This window comes from Pectinophora gossypiella, unplaced genomic scaffold, assembly GCF_024362695.1.
Source record: "Pectinophora gossypiella unplaced genomic scaffold, ilPecGoss1.1 Pgos_59, whole genome shotgun sequence".
In the NCBI taxonomy this organism is placed as follows: Eukaryota; Metazoa; Arthropoda; class Insecta; order Lepidoptera; family Gelechiidae; genus Pectinophora; species Pectinophora gossypiella.
The window spans coordinates 234,779-250,084 of record NW_026063269.1 but is presented as its reverse complement, the minus strand read 5'-3'; the positions used below and the strand labels follow the sequence as shown (position 1 = coordinate 250,084).

Below are 15,306 nucleotides of genomic sequence, written 5' to 3'. Positions count from 1 at the left end.
TTACAATTCGAAGTCGCATCAACGTTCGCCTGGCATACTCTGCGTATGTAGTGTACTTGTCCGAGTTAGTGTTCATCACATCATACAAGATATTTGCGTAATCAAGTCTACGTGGGCACAGCGACTTAAACTCTTGCACAAAATTGCACCATGTACGATCGTTTGAAGTCCATTCGTTAAGCCAATTCCGCGCATCACCTTTAAGACAACCCGCAACTCGTGATAAACACTCGTAATCGTTCCAATTATTCGTAAGTTTAGCACGTTCGACCTCCTGGCACCACGACTCGATATCGTGAGTAGACGGATCAAAGTTGGAGACGTAGTAATCCGTTCGAGTGGACCTCAATGATTTTATTGCGTCGACTAACTCCTGTATGGAGGTAGAAGATGTAGACGGAATCACGGGAGTTGCACGGGCAATGGTGTCATTCGGTTCGGAATTATTTTCGTTCCTAACGACCGCACTCGCAACCACATCGGAATAGTCAACATTGTTTACATCTGTGGTCGAGTTATGAAGCACAGTATCAGATTTAGATTGCCGTACTTCAGGGCGAGAAATCACTATCGATCGGGAACTACTTGAACAATTCTCGCTAATGGGGTCGTTATTAATCGCAGTAGAATTGTGTGCAATCGGATTATTCACACCAGCATTTTCTAACACATTAATCCGAGTAAGAATTGAGTTTAGGGTCGTATCTAATCGATTGAGGAACTCCTCTCGCTCAGGAGTACGAGTACGCGCCCGGCCACGTGTCCTCCTAACTTCATCGCGTCGTCGAGCCCTGCTCCGCGAGATTCGATCTCGACTGCGATCGCGGTTGCGGTCGCGATCGGACATAACCAATAAAATCAAAGATCAAACAACACCAACAACAAAAAAAGTTCAATGAATACTTTGTTCCACACAGTAATTAAAACAAAAGAAAATTAAAAAGGTGGCAAGCGGATTTTTTTTAAAAATAAATGAGCTTGAGAGTTCGAATCCCACTTCTGATCTAAGACGCAGAAGTGGGTAAACATTAAAAAAAAAACAGTAACTAAAATAACAATTTATTAATTTTATCAAAACATTAAACTAATATGGATCAAAGTATTTACGAATAGGAAATAACAATATTTCAAACCACACAGGACTTGTAGAACTCGATGTAGCTCCGTGAACGATCGCCAAACGAATGAAACGAGTCGCTGTCATCCGCTCGTTTTTATAGGCGTCAGGTGTGTTTACAATAACAACCTATTTTTATGCTAACATTACAACCATTGTTAGATCTATTTGCTATAAAATTATTAAGATTGATTTTTCTGTAGCAGTCAACAATACAACGCCGAAGGAACTGCACGTGTGGTTTTATTTAAAATCCTAAGCCAATATCAACCTTATTAGAAAGCCATAACAACATAGTGGCCATACCGAGCCGGATTCCAGTGAATAGGCAAAGTGATTAAGAACAATAGCGGACCGCATTCTTGCATCTCGAACATCGGACTTATGTGAATACCTATTTGTGTGAAGTGAATTATTTATTTTCTATATTAGAATATTGAGATTTTTGGACAGTTACTGAAGAAAAACAACTTTGAAATTACTTGAACTTTGTGGCTGATGTTATGACCTACACAGTGATATGAATTACACACATAAGGACTGATAAACAACGATGGAAAAAATCGAACAATTAACTTGTGAATTAGAGGACTTGCACAGTGCTATTGCAAGAACGTATGACAACTTTAAGAAATGCCCTAAGGCGCGCATTTCACGTGGTTATTTGGAAATAAAATTACAAAGCTTGGAAGATTATTGGACCCAATTTCGGACTGCGCATACGAAACTAATAATCAATGTTAAAAGAGATCAACGGAAATTACTTCCATATTTCAACGAGAATCGGTATCAGGCCTGTGAAGATATCGCAGTACAAGCAAAAATAGAAATCAAGGACCAACTATTTCTGAAGACAACTGAACGGACAGAAAACAGTAGTGTCGCAAGAGAAACTTCATCATCACCATCACCACAGTCACGAGTTATCTATACTTATAATAAATCTGTAGAAAGGTCAATTCTGTACATTAAATATTTTTTCAAAATAACTATCAGGGGGTGATAAGTGATCGATACTGATGCCAAAAATGCAATCAGTAAAATTTTTGTCTGTCTGTCTGTCTGTCTGTCTGTCTGTCTGTCTGTCTGTATGTTCCTTATAGAAACAAAAACAACTGGACGGATTTTAATGAAACTTGGTACAATTATTCTTCACACTCCTAGACAGGTTATAGTATACTTTTCATCACGCTACAATCAATAGGAGCAGAGTAGTGAAGGGAAATCCTTTTGTATGAAAAATCTAAACCACTCAAGTTAGACGTTTGAAATTTGGCATGCAGGTACCTTAAATACCGTAGAGGTGCTGTTATGTATTAGAATGAAACGACCGTTTGAATAGTAGGCTAGTTTATTACTGCGTACAGCTGATCGGTACGGCGGCGAGGCGGCGCATGCATATATACCATTCCTCCCGCATTAATTTGTAAACCTGTCGACAACAGTTTAGATACATTACACTAATGCAAATTAAAAGTATTTCTTATAGTCTATAACATTTCTTGGCCTTAAAAAACGTTTGGGTGTCCCGACACTGTCAGTAATTGGTTGTACGTCACGTGAAGCAACGACAGGCGTAGCCTCCCGCAAACTTCCTGGATTATTTGATAATACCTCATTGCAGTCATCCTCTACTGTATCTTCTACCGCATCCTCAAAAACCTCTCTCGCGTTTCTTTGGTCCTCAGACACTTGACCCTCATTTTCGGCAATGATAGGTTGTGACACCTCTGAGGTCGTAGTGGTTGACATTGACGGTGTTGACATAGGCGGCTGGCTCAAAGAAGTGCTTGGTCTTGTTTTGTTCAAGCTATTATCCACCATTTCAGCCTTTCTAATTATTTGGTCTATATGCCTTACTTTGATAACATTATGATCAATGAAATATATTTCATACATTCGATTGCCTATTTTTTTTACAATCTTACCCTTAGACCAGTTACCCTTTCTTGCCACAAACCATTTTGCCCATACAACGTCACCAACATCAAAGCACCTATCACTCGTCCCTTGCTCCCCCTGCTGCACACCTGTTTTATTTATTTTAATCGGTAAAATTAAATCTAATCGGGATCTCAAATCCCTCCCAAACATTAATTTAGCCGGTGTACAGCCAGTGGTGCAATGGACGTTATTCCTATAATCAAACAGGAAACCCAGTAAAAGTTCGTCTCGTTTCTGTTGTGAAATAGTATTACAATTATCACCCGACATAATGCATTTGATCATTTTCTTACACGTTTTTACTGAATTTTCTGCTTGGCCGTTGCTCGATGGGTGATAGATTGGCGAGTTTAAATATTGTATACCATTATTGGAACAAAATTCATGGAATTCGGAGGAACAAATTTTAATGTCATTATCTGAGACAATTTGAATTGGTATACCAAAACTTGAGAATACTTTTTTTAGTTGTGTAATTAAAGCTTGCGTACTCGTGCCTCGATCCATATACAGACATTCTAACCATTTGCTATAAGCATCGATAATGATTAGGTATACGCTCGACCCAATAGATAGGTAATCAATATGCAGTCGGTACCATGCGCGCGGCGGGCGCGGCCAGGGCGCGGGGGAAGCGCGAGGCGGCGCGGCTCGCAAGGCTGCGCAGGCGCCGCACGATGCCACCCAGCGCTCGATGTCGCCGTCGATGCCCGGCCACCACATACGTCCGCGTGCCGCGCTTTTGGTCTTAACGATGCCAAAATGTGCCGAGTGCAACTCCTCTAACATACGCTCCCTGAAAATTTCCGGGATTACCACCCTATGCCCTCTAAACAAACAACCCTCATGAAATTCTAAATCTAATTTACAATGATAGTAAGATTTTATTGAAGCGCAACTTATTTTGCGCGGCCAACCGTGACTCATATATTTAATCACCGTACATAACACCTTATCGCTAGCGGTAGCCTGTTTTATGTCGTCATAGGAAACTGGTTTAATATTTGCGTCAAGGAAAAGAAAAGAATGACCACTATCTCGTTCGCTCTCGTTGTCCATTGACGGCAGCGGCGCTCTGGAAAAATAATCTGCAATCACGTTGTTTTTACTGGTTATATATTGAACCGTATAATTATACGCAGAAAGAATAATTGCGTATCTTTGTAAACGTAAAGCGGCAGTTACAGAAATTCCGTTCTTTTTCCCGAAAATAGTCAACAATGGCCTATGATCTGTTTTTAGTATAAAAGGTGTTTGCACTCCAAATAAATATTGATGAAAGCGTTTAACGCCAAATATAACGGCCGTGGCTTCTTTATGGATCTGGCTATAATTTCGTTCGCTCGCCGTCAACGACCTGGACGCGAATGCCAGCGGACGCAAGATACCGTCAGGTGCCTGCTGCGAGAGTACTGCGCCGAGGCCGGCCGGCCCCGCATCCACTTCCAGCACCAGCTGCGCGCCCGGCGTGAAATGAGTCAGCACGCGCTCCGATGACAACTCGCGCTTCACGGCCGCCACCGCGCTCCGCTGGCGCTCACCCCACTCCCAATTAACGTCGGCGCGAAGTAAGTCATACAACGGACTCATTATAACCGACGCGTTTGGAATGAAATTCCTGTAGTAATTAACTACACCGACAAATCTTTTTATCTCCGTTACGTTTGTTGGCTCCGGCGCGTCGATAATAGCCCTTACCTTGTCGGGACAAGTATGTAGCCCTGCTTCGTCGATTACGTGACCGAGATAAGTTACACTTTTCTTGAAAAATTCGCATTTTTCCTTTCGTAACCGTAATCCGGCCCCACTCAACCTGCGTAAAACTTCACGTAACCGAGACATATGGGTAACATCATCAGGTCCTGTAATGCAAATATCGTCTAACCAACAACTAACACCCTCGAGTCCCGCTAAAATAGTTTCCATTGATTTTTGAAAGATTGCTGGCGCGTTAGCTAGACCGTATACTAAACGAGTATACTTGAACAGTCCCTTCATTGTGTTTATAGTTGTCAGATCTTGTGATGAGTCATCCAATACAAACTGATTGTACGCATTCTTTAAGTCAATTTTAGTAAAATATTTTCCGCCTCCAAGTTTTGCAAAAACTTCTTCGATCCTCGGTAGGGGGTATTTATCTATAACTAAATCTTTATTTAGTGTAATTGAGTAATCTCCAGCGATTCTTACCTTCCCATTTTCTTTGAGAACTGGAACTATCGGTGTTGCATAATCAGAGTGATTAACTGGGACCAATATACCTAATCCTACCAGTCTATCCAATTCCGCTGTCACTTTATCTTTTAAAGCAAAAGGTACATTACGTGGCTTGTAAAACTTTGGATAAGCATCCTCTTTTAACTGTAATTTAATTTTAAAACTATTAAATGTGCCAAGTTCGTCAGACCACAATTCAGAATATTGTTCCAATAATGTATCTATAGTATCATGTACATCACTTATGCTATTTATTTTAGTTGTTAAGACCAAATTAAACGCGGACATAAAATCGCGGCCAAGAAGTGGTGGGCCTCCATTTTTAACGACGAAGATTTTTAACCTCTTACTTTGCTTGTTAAATGTGGCCTCAATATTAAAATACCCTTCCGGAGAGATTTTATGTCCGTTGTACAAACACATCCTAATGTTACAATACTGTAACTTATAGTCTGAAAATAATTCCCTATACATCTGCTCTGAAATTACTGACGTACCCGACCCCGAGTCTAACTCCATCGTAATATCACGTTTTCCCAGTACAAGATTAAGTTCTAAAGGTTTATTCGTAACGTACCTTAAATTGAAATTTTGACATTCCTGGCAACACAAAACCTCATTCTCACTTTCACTTTGTTCATCACACGTTATGTTATTAACGCGTGAATTTTTGTTTCCGCAAACCTTTTTTAAGTGGCCCTTTACACCACAATTTTGACATTTATAGTTTTTGTATCGGCAATTCTTGGACGAGTGGTTCTTCAAACCGCATACGGCACATCGTGAGCCCTCCCCAGTAGCGGTGCGCTGGTCGCGAAGTGGCGCGTGTGTTCCGCCGCCCGCCTGGCCTGCGCTCAGGCCGCGCCCACCACCAGTTCCCATCGACGCTCGATAGATGGGCTCCTCTTTGTAATCCAACTTAGGTAGTACCATCGTCTTCGCCTCCCTCGCGCTGGCGGCCTGCTCTGCCATCTCTAATGCCTGCCCAATCTTGAGAATGGAAGGACCTTGCTCAAAGAGCTTGTCACGTTCGGGACCTGGCCCCAAGCCGAGGATGAATCGATCGGTCAAAACCGTATCCAGAGCAGATCCAAATTCGCAGTAGCTTGCTAGACCACGAAGTCGTGCCGCCCAGTCTCCTAGATTTTCGCCTGGATGCCTAGATGCTCCATAGAATTTCGCCCTATCCGCGTACGTACACTTCTTGGGCTTGAAGTGATTGTCGAGTAATAAGACTAGCTTTTTATAAGTATATTCATCCACAGAATCTGGGTAGGCAAGGTTACGCACCAACCTATACGAGTCATCGGACAAGTGTGTTATCAAGATCGCGCACTTATTTTCTTCATTCACGTTATTCACTTTTAAATACTGCGTTAAACGGCCTTTAAACAACGCCCATTCACATGTTTTATAATCGAAAATAGGCAATAATCCGACATAAGCCATCTTTTACTTTAATAATGTGGGTATTCGTTTAACACCTCGTCGTCAATTGTTATGTATTAGAATGAAACGACCGTTTGAATAGTAGGCTAGTTTATTACTGCGTACAGCTGATCGGTACGGCGGCGAGGCGGCGCATGCATATATACCAGGTGCACTAAGAAAGGAATTCCCGAAATTCCCACGGGAACGGGAATTAGCGGAAAAATCCTTTTGTATGAAAAATCTAAACCATTCAAGTTAGATGTTTGAAATTTGTCATGCAGGTACCTTAGATACCGTAGAGGTGTACTAAGAAAGGAATTCCCGAAATTCCCACGGGAACGGGAATTAGCGGGAAAATCCTTTTGTATGAAAAATCTAAACCACTCAAGTTAGACGTTTGAAATTTGGCATGCAGGTACCATAGGTACCGTTGAGGTGCACTAAGAAAGGAATTCCCGAAATTCTCACGAGAACGGGAATTAGCGGGAAAATCCTTTTGTATGAAAAATCTAAACCACTCAAGTTAGACGTTTGAAATTTGTCATGCAGGTACCTTAGGTGCCGTGGAGGTGCACTAAGAAAGGAATTCCCGAAATTCCCACGGGAACGGGAATTAACGGGAAAATCCTTTTGTATGAAAAGTTAGATGTTTGAAATTTGGCACGCAGGTACCTTAGATACCGTAGAGGTGCACTAAGAAAGGAATTCCCGAAATTCCCACGGGAACGGGAATTAGCGGGAAAATCCTTTTGTATGAATAATCTAAACCACTCAAGTTAGACGTTTGAAATTTGGCATGCAGGTACTTTAGTAAACTTAAAGCTTAGTTGCAACAGGATATTACAAAATTCCCACGGGAACGGTAGTTAGCGGGAAAAAACATTTGTATGAAAAAATCAAATCTAAATAAAAGGAGAAACTGACTGACTCAGTGACTGACATATCAACGCATAGCCTGAACGGCTAAATGTAGGCATTTGAAATTTGGAAGGGACATAGCTTAGGTACCGTAGAGGTGCACTAAGAAAGGAATTCCCGGAATTCCCACGGGAACGGAAATTAGCGGGAAAATCCTTTTGTATGAAAAATCTAAACCGCTTAAGTTAGACGCTTGAAATTTGGCATGCAGGTACCTTAGTTAACTTAAAGCTTAGTTGCAACAGATTATTGCAAAATTCCCACGGAAACGGGAGTTAGCGGGAAAAAAACATTTGTATGAAAAAATTTAAACCGCGCAAGATAGATGTTTTCAATTCAATTCAATTAAATTATTTATTGCATTCCATGTAGTACAATGGGGTGTTACATAGGCATAGGAACTAAAACATGGACCCTGTAGGGCACAGCAACGTTGAAGGGAAGAGAGGAAGTGTGTATTAAAATTAAAACTCAATGAACAATCAATTAAAAAAAAATCAATTCAATCAATTGATTCAATCTAGCATGCATGCATACCTTAGTAAATATAAAGTTTATTTTTGGCTGTATTTTGAAAAATGGGAGTTATTGGGAAAAAAATTGTATGAAAAAATCTAAACTGCATAAGTTAGATGCTTGAAATTTGATATGCACTCCCACACACACAAAGATCTCTCTCTTATATAACACGCCACGCGGACGAAGTCGCGGGCAAAAGCTAGTACTACCTAAAATACAATTACCGACATTTTCTGGTAATTATGAAGAATGGCCCACCTATCAAGATTTGTTTGCGTCTCTCGTGCATCGAAATAGTACAATTAGCGATGCACAAAAGTTACACTATTTAAAGTCAAGTATCACCGGCGAGGCGGAATTATTGTTACGTCATGTGCAAGTAAATGATGCCAATTACACTCAAGCTTGGGACACGCTAGTAAATCGCTACAGTAATAAGCGACTTATTGTTTCATCTTTATTAAAGCGTATGTTCAACCAGAAGAAGATGAGTAATCAGAGTTCTAACCAAATAAAAGCGTTATTAGACACCACTAATGAATGTCTCAATAGTCTTAAAAATGCAAAGGTAGAAACAAACAATTGGGATCCACTTATTATTTTCTTAGTGGTACACAAATTAGATTTCGACACACATAAACAATGGGAAGAACATGTGAGTAATCTAGGAAGTGATGAGTTGCCCACGCTTGAAAATCTCACCAAGTTTTTGGAATCAAAGTTTAGAACACTTGAACTGATATACCAACCGTCTTCGTCAAAGGATAAAACAGTGAGGTCTTATCACGTGTCTGCTGCTGTTGATAAGAATTGTCCGCTGTGTAACGAGAACCACACCCTTGGTCACTGCAAGGACTTCGGCAAAATGGAGCCAGGAAAACGAGTAGATTATGTCAAGTCGAAGTATATCTGTTTTAACTGCTTATTTCCTGGTCACACAGTAAAGGCGTGTCGACTGCCAACGTCGTGTGGAATTTGTCACAAACGTCACCACTCTCTTCTACATCATTCAAGACCTACAGATACCTCCGGGTCAACACGTGCAAATAGCCAATTACAACCGAAGGTTTTACACTCCAACGTAGTAGAAGACGAAGAAACAAAAGAGGAAGAAATACAACTAACAGTGATGACGTCACAAACACAAGTAAATTCACAGCTCACAACTCACAGTACAACAGTTGCGCTGCTAGCTACTGCCCTGGTGGAAGTAAAGAGTGAAGATGGATCCTGGATCACAAGGATGTTTCATTAGTGAACGAGCTGCTCAAAGTATTAAAGCAAGAAGGTACCCAGCGAAGGGAAGTATCGTAGGTATAGGTGAAGTGAAGACAAGAATAAATCAAGTAGTTCAGATTCAGATAGCATCGAGAAGTGAAGAATTCAACCTTCGTGTGAAGGCTTATGTCATGTCTAAAGAGCTGACTACTCAAATACCTACAAAAACAATTTCTACGAGCAACTGGTCTCATTTAAAAGTATTGGTTTTAGCTGATCCACACTTCAATCGTCGAGCAAACATTGACCTTCTTCTTGGTGTCAATGAATATGCACAAATTGTACAAAATGACGTCATCAAAGGCGCACCTGGAATGCCTTGTGCACAGAAGACAACATTAGGTTGGATTTTATTTGGAGAAGCAAATATTCATTCTGAAGGTGAAGAATCGATCATGGTAATGCACCACACAGTAGAAGTTGAAGATATGCTAAAATCATTGTGGGAAATTGATGTTGATACAGAAAGAAAACTAACAAAAGAAGAAGAATCATGTGAGAAGTTATACAAGGAGACATACAAAAGAAATGAAGAAGGAAGATACGTGGTCAAACTACCTTTCAACACCACAAATCCCCAATCTCCTGACGGAAACACAATGAATGCAGCATTGAAGAGACTAGAAAATTTAGAAAGAAGATTTGAAAGGCAACCTGATTTAAGGAAGAGTTATACTGAGGTGATTGAAGAATATATAAGCCTAAAACATATGGAAGAGGTACCTGAAGATGAAATAGAAAAAAGATCTGTATACTTGCCACACCATGCAGTTGTCCGAACTGATAAGGAGACAACAAAAACTCGTGTTGTCTTTGACGCTTCCTGCAAGGGCACAAATGGCATATCCCTGAACGATGAGTTAATGATAGGACCTGTCCTTCAAGAAGATCTTAGAAGCATTATTATGAGATGGCGGATGCATAAAATTTGTTTCGCTAGCGATATTGAGAAGATGTACCGCATGGTACTAATTAATCAAGAAGATGCCGATTTCCAGAGAGTATTGTGGAGACAGAATACTTCCATTTCTGATGAGGTCAAACATTTTCGACTGCTAACTGTAACGTTTGGCACAGCGTCAGCACCATATCTTGCAGTAAAGACTTTAATACAACTGGCTATTGACGAAGGTGGTAACTTTCCAATTGCTGCAAGAATGATTCACGAAGATTTTTATGTTGACGACCTAATGTCAGGCTGCGATACAGTACTTGAAGCGCTAGAAGCAATCAAACAACTGCAAGATATACTTAAAAAAGGCAAGTTTCGTTTACAAAAATGGTCCTCGAACAGTCCTGAGATTTTACGCTCCATAGAAGAAAGAGATCGATCGTCAAAGGCAAATGTAGACATAAAAGTGGACGGTACGATCAAGGCACTAGGCCTATCATGGGACTTAGGATACGACGAGTTTAGATACAACCTAAATTTACAACCTCACACTAATAATGTTACGAAGAGAGAAGTTTTATCTGACTTACAAAAACTGTTCGATCCACTCGGATGGATTGCTCCAGCTATTGTGCAAGCGAAAATATTTGTCCAACGACTATGGCTTGAAGGCTACGGATGGGACAGTCTGATCGAGAATAAACTAAAAACAGAATGGATCGACATACGCGATGACTTAAACAATGTTGGCGAATTGAAAGTTCAAAGATGGCTACACACATTAACAAGTCAGAAAGAAAACATAAGTATACATGGTTTTAGTGACGCCTCGATGCATGCAATAGCTGCTGTTGTATACTGTCGAGTTGATAATCCAGATGGTGCAGTGAGAACGAACATAATAGCCGCTAGAACCAAGGTCGCACCAGTTAAGACTATTTCACTGCCACGACTCGAACTCTGCGGAGCCGTTTTAGTTTCAAAACTTCTAAAACATGTTTCAAAGGCGATGAGACTGTCTCCTGCCCAAGTACACGCCTACACAGATTCGTCAGTCGTACTATCCTGGCTCTTTGGCGAACCTTGTAGATGGAAACAGTTTGTCGCGAACAGAGTTGTCGAAACTTTAGAAAATGTTGGCAGGAGCCAGTGGCATCATGTTCAATCAAAACACAATCCCGCCGATGTTGCATCCAGGGGATGTAAAATCAGAGATCTGAAGAATGATAAACTGTGGTGGTTCGGTCCAACAAGGTTATTAGAGCCGAAAATACAATTCGCAGAGCTGGATATTTTACCTATCGATCTGGAAAAAAGAAAAACAAAGGTTATTAGCATGAAAATAGTTGAAGATGTTACACCACAAGGAAAAATTCTGAATTTTGAAAATTATGACAGTTTAGAGGAACTACAAACGGTTATTGTTTTAATGAGAAGATTTCTAAATTTCAAAAAGATGGAAGACAGAGAAAATGCTTTAACAACAGATGAATTAGAAAGAGCTTTAAAGACATGCATTAAAAAGGCTCAGAGAGAAAGTTTTGAAGAAGAGATTGGAGATATATTGAAACACAAAAGGGTAAAAGGTAACAGCTGTCTGAAATCATTGAATCCTTACCTTGACCACGAACAAATCCTCAGGGTGGGCGGTCGATTACGCCATGCAAATATCTGTGAAGGCAGTAAACATCCTTTCATACTCGATTACAAAGGAGCACTTACCTCGTTGATAATCGCCGACGCTCATCAAAAAACCCTGCATGGTGGATTGCAGCTCATGTTGTGTAAGCTGCGCACGAAATTTTGGATCATAAGAGCTAAGAATGTCGTAAGGAAACACATACACAAGTGTCTAGTCTGTGCCAGAGCTAACGCTAAATCTAGAAGTCAAGTCATGGGAGACCTCCCAGATATGAGAGTGAATCCATCACGCTCCTTTTTATATACTGGAGTCGACTTTGCTGGCCCATACAATGTGCTCATGTCTAAGGGTCGAGGCGCTAAGACAAATAAGGCATACATTGCTTTATTCATATGTATGTGCACCAAAGCACTGCACCTGGAATTGGTCGGAGATCTCACAGCAGAAGCCTTTATTGGAGCTTTTCGACGTTTCGTGTCACGAAGAGGCCGATGTGCTCATATGTGGAGCGATCAGGGTCGCAACTTCGTAGGTGCAAACAAGGACCTAGTTAACGCGTGGAACATGGCCAAGCTGGAATTCAAAGATGATATTGCACAGACATTGGCACGTGACGGCACACAGTGGCATTTTATCCCTCCCTACAGTCCAAATTTTGGCGGGCTATGGGAAGCCGGGGTAAAATCGGTAAAATCTCACCTCAAGAAGATCCTCACTACCAATTTGACATGCGAAGAAATGACAACACTTCTATGCCAAATAGAATCGTGTCTCAACTCGAGACCACTGAGCCCTATAGATGACAAAGATGTAGATAAATTGAATCCATTAACGCCGGCACATTTTCTCATCGGAGAACCTACTATTACGGTACCAGAACCCGATTTGAAGGCTGTAAACTGTAATGTAGGTAGAATTATGTATTATAATAAGTTGTGAACAAAGAGGGTAATAGTTTATAGTGTCAGTTCGGAATAAATCGTTGAACGAACTAGGCGCGTTTCATTGCTGTTCCCTGTCTGCCCCCAAAGGACTAGCTGGCGTTACCCAGGACATTACATTTGGCGACGAGTGTGTTTACCTACGTGTGTTGTGCGGTTACGGTATATCTGTGCGGATAAAATGTCGATCGGTAAATTGAGCGAGTACAATGTCAAGGTCGGCTCATGGTCGTCGTACGTTGAGCGGTTAAAAATGTACTACAAAGTGAACACAGTGAAGGACGATATGAAGCTGCCGATATTAATTGCTTCCATGGGTGACGAAGCATACGAATTGTTGGAAAACTTGTCAAGCCCGACGAAACCAGCCGATTTAACATTTGAGAAGGTAGATGAATTAATGAGACAACATCTGCAACCTACCCCCTCGGCACTAGCGGAACGGTATCGGTACAGACAAAGGAGACAGAATGCCGGAGAAAACATAGCTGTTTATGTGGCGGAGTTAAAAAGATTGTCTAAACACTGTAAGTTCGAGGCAAATCTATGTGAAAATCTGAGGGACCAGTTCGTGTGCGGCTTACGAAGTGACGTCATACGTCAACGGCTTTTTGCTGAGGACGACACGGTGACTTTTAACCAAGCGGTCAAACTAGCGACGTCATTGGAAGCAGCAGAAAGGGATTCAGCGGTAGTGGAGGAGAATCGAGGGACAGGTAGCGAAGCGGGCGCAGTGCATGCGATTGCGTCATCGCCAGCACGCGGTACGGCGCCGGCGGCTCGGCGTGCGGGCGGGCTCGCTGCGGGCGCAGCATGCCCGGTGGCGGTTGGCGGTGGAACAAAAACGCCAGAGCGACGCTTTTATGGCGGAGACAGGCGACATGGCAACGGTTGCGGTGCTTGTGGGGCTCAAAACCACAACTTTCCGACTTGTCGCTTTAGAGATTATGTGTGTAGCAAGTGCCAACGCACAGGACATTTGCGGCGGGTATGCCCGGAGTGGGGCGCACCGACTTCGCCGCGGGGACCGCCTCGTCGCGGAGCTGCGCGAGGCGGACTGCATTTTAGAGAAGCCGATCGCGAAACAAGCGAGGAGGTCGGCGGGGACATTGAGGAGGAATTGCATCACTTGAGTCTGAATGATTATAAATCTGTAAGTTTACCTGTATGTATAAATAATACCGTTATTAAAATGGAAGTTGATACAGGAACGGCCATATCCTGCGTTAGTAAACAAACTTATGACAAATATTTTTCAAACATTACTATTGAGAGTGATAATACTATCTTACAGTTTTATGATGGCTCACAAGTTAAGCCGTTAGGAATTATAAAACCAACTGTCAGTTATAATGGTCAACAGAAAGATTTAGAGTTATTTATTATAAAAGGCGGCACAACATCCTTGTTGGGTAGGCAGTGGTTGGCCGAACTTAAAATTGACATACCACAATTTTCATGTAATTTTGTGCTAGGTAAAAATAGTAAACAAGGGGATGAAGACATTCATTGTTTGATTGACAGGTTTAAGGAGTTATTCGAGGGAGGTCTGGGGCGATACAGGGGCGGTAAGGCGAGCTTGCGTGTGCGGGAGGGGGCGACGCCGGTGTTCCACCGCGCGCGGCCGCTGCCGTATGCGCTGCACGAGAGAGTGGACGCCGAGCTGGACGCCATGCTGCGCGCCGGCGTCATCGAGCCCGTTGACTGCTCCGACTGGGCCTCGCCTCTGGTACCTATTAATAAGCCTGATGGATCCCTTAGGATTTGCGCGGATTATAAAGCTACATTAAACCCGTCTTTGCTGGTCGACCGTTATCCATTGCCAAAAATTGAAGATGTATTGGTAAATTTAAACGGAAATATGTTTTTCAGCAAGATTGACCTCTCACAAGCGTACAATCAGATAGAATTGGATGAATCTAAAAAGTACACGGTGATAAACACGCATAAAGGTTTATTCCAATATAATAGATTAGTGTATGGATTAGCTTCAAGTGTAGGCATATTCCAACGTATCATGACTAATGTACTGAGCGGTATACCTAATGTGCAAGTATTTTTAGATGACGTAATAATTGGCGGTAAATCCCGAATGGAACATTTACAGGCCTTACAAACGGTTTTTCAACGTTTATTGGATAATGGAATGAAATTAAAGAAAAGTAAATGTGTATTTCTGGCCGAAGAGGTAACTTATCTCGGTTAAGTGGTTTCTAGAGATGGCATAAAGCCGGACAGGTCAAAAATCGAAGCTATTGTGAAAATGGAACAACCAAGTAACGTATCCGAGTTAAGATCTTTTCTCGGCATGGTTAATTTCTTCGGAAGGTTTGTTAGGAATCTTAGTTCAACATTGTGTCCCTTATATCAATTGTTACGAAAAGGTGTGGAGTGGAATTGGAATGCG

The 15,306-nt window shown here is 41.7% G+C and overlaps 3 protein-coding genes across 4 annotated transcripts; 2 read left to right on the top strand and 1 right to left on the bottom strand.

The window, feature by feature from the left end:
- Positions 1-2,450: 2,450 nt before the first annotated feature.
- Positions 2,451-6,868, bottom strand: LOC126381535 (uncharacterized). 2 transcript variants are annotated; one of them, XM_050031017.1, is made up of 2 exons: positions 5,856-6,868; positions 2,451-2,549 (listed from the first exon to the last, which is right to left on the bottom strand). In XM_050031017.1, the coding sequence occupies exons 1-2, from the start codon at positions 6,725-6,727 to the stop codon at positions 2,537-2,539; spliced, it is 885 nt and encodes a 294-aa protein (XP_049886974.1). In that variant the 5' UTR covers positions 6,728-6,868; the 3' UTR covers positions 2,451-2,536. The 2 variants fall into 2 exon arrangements, with proteins under 2 accessions (XP_049886974.1, XP_049886973.1); XM_050031016.1 differs by lacking the exon at positions 2,451-2,549 and adding an exon at positions 3,738-3,857 and having other exon boundaries at positions 5,252-6,868.
- Positions 6,869-9,369: 2,501 nt separating this feature from the next.
- Positions 9,370-12,897, top strand: LOC126381521 (uncharacterized). The gene has a single exon (XM_050031005.1). The coding sequence runs from the start codon at positions 9,370-9,372 to the stop codon at positions 12,895-12,897; it is 3,528 nt and encodes a 1,175-aa protein (XP_049886962.1).
- A 170-nt stretch (positions 12,898-13,067) lies between these two features.
- On the top strand, positions 13,068-14,562 carry LOC126381524 (uncharacterized). Its single transcript, XM_050031007.1, has 2 exons — positions 13,068-14,052; positions 14,424-14,562. Exons 1-2 carry the CDS (start codon positions 13,081-13,083, stop codon positions 14,427-14,429), a joined length of 978 nt encoding a protein of 325 aa, XP_049886964.1. The 5' UTR covers positions 13,068-13,080; the 3' UTR covers positions 14,430-14,562.
- The last annotated feature ends 744 nt before the right edge of the window (positions 14,563-15,306 follow it).